This window comes from Morus notabilis, unplaced genomic scaffold (assembly GCF_000414095.1).
Source record: "Morus notabilis unplaced genomic scaffold, ASM41409v2 Scaffold214, whole genome shotgun sequence".
Lineage (NCBI taxonomy): Eukaryota > Viridiplantae > Streptophyta > Magnoliopsida > Rosales > Moraceae > Morus > Morus notabilis.
Genome location: NW_010363935.1, coordinates 67630 through 70823, shown reverse-complemented (window position 1 = coordinate 70823; position 3194 = coordinate 67630). Strand labels below are relative to the sequence as shown.

Here is a 3194-nt window from a genome sequence, read left to right as displayed (position 1 = left end):
TAAAAATATGCTATAATTTACTATTTTTTATAAAATAGATGTTTATGATAGAGGAGTAAAATGAAAAAAAAAAATTTAAGAGTATTTTTAAATTTTTAATAAAATCTAAAACTTAAAATATTAAATTATATTATAATTTATTATTTTTAAAAAATATGTTATAATTTATTAATCACTTTACTAATTATACTATTTATTTCTTTAAAAAAAAAATAATAAAAAGGAAAAAAAACGCCTGCCGACTAATGACTAAAACAAAACGTCCCTTTCTCTGTGTTCCTTGCTCTTTCCATAATAATTGTCTCAGTTTCTCTCAAAACAAACACAAAATTATATACTCACCATTATCACATTAATACTCCATTGTTTTTGTTTCCTCTGCAAATTCCCATAATTGGGAAATGAAATCTCATCTTCCCATATCTTCTTTCCCATTACTCCATTGATGGGCAATTTTGAAATGATTCTAAAGCGGAAATTGATGCCATGACAAGACAACAACAACAGAAACGATTTCTTTGCATGCGAGCAAGGGCATGGACGAATTGCCGGGGTCGTTTGGGACCAGCGCCAGCTTGGCTTTGCGCTTGGGACAGACTATATTCTCCTTCGCTTCCCTTCTCTTCATGTGTTTCGACGTTCAGTTCTATAGCTACACAGCTTTCTGGTAATTTGGTTTTATTTTTTTATTTTTTTATTTTTTCTATAGCTACACAGCTTTCTGGTAATTTGGTTTTATTTTTTTATTTTTTTGTTTTGAGTTTGACCCTTTTGGGTCTGATTTGATTGGACCCTTTTGTGATTTTGTTTTGTTCTTTAATACCCATGTCTTTGTTTTTGAGTTTGATGGTGATTCTTTTGTAGTTTTGTGTTATGGTGAAGGTGAAATCCGCAGATGGAGTTTGATTATGTTTTGTTTTGTTCTGTGTTTTGATTTTTTGGAGTCATTATTGAATACTGTTCAGCGCATAGAAAGGGGCAATTGCTGAATTGGGTATAGTACAGAAATGGGGAAATTTCCAAGTTTTGATTTTTGTGTGTCTCGGTTGGAGAAGATAAGGATTTGTTTTTTTTTTTTTGTTTTTTTTAAAATAATAATAATAATTGTTCTTCCACAAAGTGCCTATCACTGTATGTCAGTCTTCAATGTTGAAAGAAGTCTCATAAGAGGGTTGATTTGCTAGATTTTGTATACATCTTAACCAAGTTAGAGATGTTGTTGATTGTAGCAGAGTTTTTCTATCTTTGCATGTTTGAGATGTGTAAATATGGTTTTACCATAAAGCCTCAGAATAAACAATTTAGAAGATTAATCTGTCAGCCCCAATAAAATTGAGACTTTTATAAATGTTACATCATCAGCAGTAGAATATTTGACAGTTCTTTGAGGATATGATTTTTCACTGCAATAGGATTTGAGTCTAGAGGCTTTTGTCCGACAATAAATTCAATTATAGTTTAACAATTGCCAGTTTGGCTCTCTTTTCCAATCCTATTGCAGTTTGATTGTCTCTTCACAACATGGCCTTGGCTTTGTGGAGGATGTAGGACATGTTTAGCCTGAAGATAAGCTTTTTTCGTGTGGTGTCTTTGAGAATAAGTTTAACAAGTGAAAGTCTTGGGAAATTCTAGCTTGATAGCTTAAAACACACAAATGCCGCCTTTTAATTATCAGTCTCTTCGTATGCCATCTTGTTTATTAGTCTCTTCTTATGCCATTTTAATTATTAGTCTCTTGTTCATCTCACTTACTTGTAATTGATCATGGTGCTTTTCCAGCTACTTGGTGACAGTCATGGGCTTAGTGGTCCCATGGAGCTTGACATTGGTTGTGGTGGATGCTTACTCTGTATTTGTCAAGTTCTTACCTCGTCAACCAAGAACGATATTGATAGTCGTCTTAGGAGACTGGGTATGGGTAGTTTCTTACTCAAGAGTATTCTGATACGATTCCTCTTAGACAATCTAAATTCATACGTATATGTTGTTCTCCCACAGGCTTTGTCATATCTCTTGCTATCTGCGGCCTGCTCAGCCGCTAGTGTCACGGATCTGCTGTTTGATGCGGGTGGATCCTACTGCCCTGCTAAGTTATGTAGTAGATATCAACTATCTGCTGCCATGGCTTTCTTATCTTGGTTTCTCTGTCAAGGTTCTTTCTTGTTCAATCTCTGGCTTCTTCCTTCTTTGTGAAACAACGGGCAGTTATTCGACTCTAAAATTGAAATGCCCAAGAAATGAAAATAATCATGTGAGACGAAGTCTGCTGCTGAAGCATATAGAAGGTTCCATACTATTTTCACCAATAGATGCTTTAAAATCAAACTTGAAACCCTTTAAAAATAAAAAAAAATAAAAAATAAAAAATCAAACTGGAAACCTTACTGAATGTGATTGCAGCGAAGCTGCTTAACCCGAATACTTGAGACTTGGTTCTGTTGAGAAGAAAGTGTTGTTTTCTACTAGCCCTGGGATGATGCTGCAGTACATATCCCCAAATGATTTTATTTTATTGTACATGAATCTTTTAGGTGATGAATACAAACTCCAATTAGTTGGTTTATGGCAGATAAAACAATTGCTTTTGTTTTCATGTAATTATTATTACTCATTGTTAACAGAACAGTAGTTTATATATCTTATGAAGAACGTCTTTCTTTTATAGCTTACTAGTCTTCGCGTGATTCATTTAGATGATCGTTATAGAAATTGTTTTAAGAAAAAGAGAAAGAAGGAAAAAAAAAAAAAGAAGAAAGACATAAAAAAAGGAAGATAAAAGCGGGAAAATAATATGAAATAAAAGATAGAAAATAATTTTAATTTATTTTGTTGTGTTTTAAATTAATTCTATTCTATTTTATTTGGTGTAATTTTATTTAATTTTAGTATATTTTTGTTTAATTTTAATTTTATTTTTATTTTTATTTGAGGAGTGTCGAAAATCTAGTGCAAAACGCTGTGAAAATGGACAAAATCGGGCCATAAATTAATTCAAAACATATAAAAATATTATAATAATACTAATAATAATAATAATAATTTAAAATTTGATTTTAGGCTGTCCGATCTTAATCACCAACGGCGGCGATTAGCGTGTGCATTCCACGCGCAGACAAGGGTTGTTTATTCAGCCGATATCAGAGCTAGGTGTGTTGGCGTCCTCCGCAGTTGGGTCATGTCACATTCTTCCTCCA

General features: G+C 32.7%; 1 protein-coding gene across 1 annotated transcript; it reads left to right on the top strand.

Annotated features, from left to right (window-relative positions):
• The first annotated feature begins 299 nt into the window (after positions 1-299).
• Positions 300-2648, top strand: LOC21394983 (CASP-like protein ARALYDRAFT_485429). The gene is made up of 3 exons (XM_010105386.2): positions 300-667; positions 1780-1912; positions 1999-2648. Exons 1-3 carry the CDS (start codon positions 537-539, stop codon positions 2191-2193), a joined length of 459 nt encoding a protein of 152 aa, XP_010103688.1. The 5' UTR covers positions 300-536; the 3' UTR covers positions 2194-2648.
• Positions 2649-3194: the final 546 nt, after the last annotated feature.

What these genes read in the sequence shown, in the direction of transcription:
- LOC21394983 (XM_010105386.2), top strand. Translation starts at nt 537, where the DNA reads ATGGACGAATTGCCGGGGTCGTTTGGGACCAGCGCCAGCTTGGCTTTG. An exon ending in TATAGCTACACAGCTTTCTG is followed by an intron (nt 668 to 1,779) that starts GTAATTTGGTTT and finishes GTGCTTTTCCAG; the next exon opens with CTACTTGGTGACAGTCATGG. An exon ending in TAGTCGTCTTAGGAGACTGG is followed by an intron (nt 1,913 to 1,998) that starts GTATGGGTAGTT and finishes GTTCTCCCACAG; the next exon opens with GCTTTGTCATATCTCTTGCT.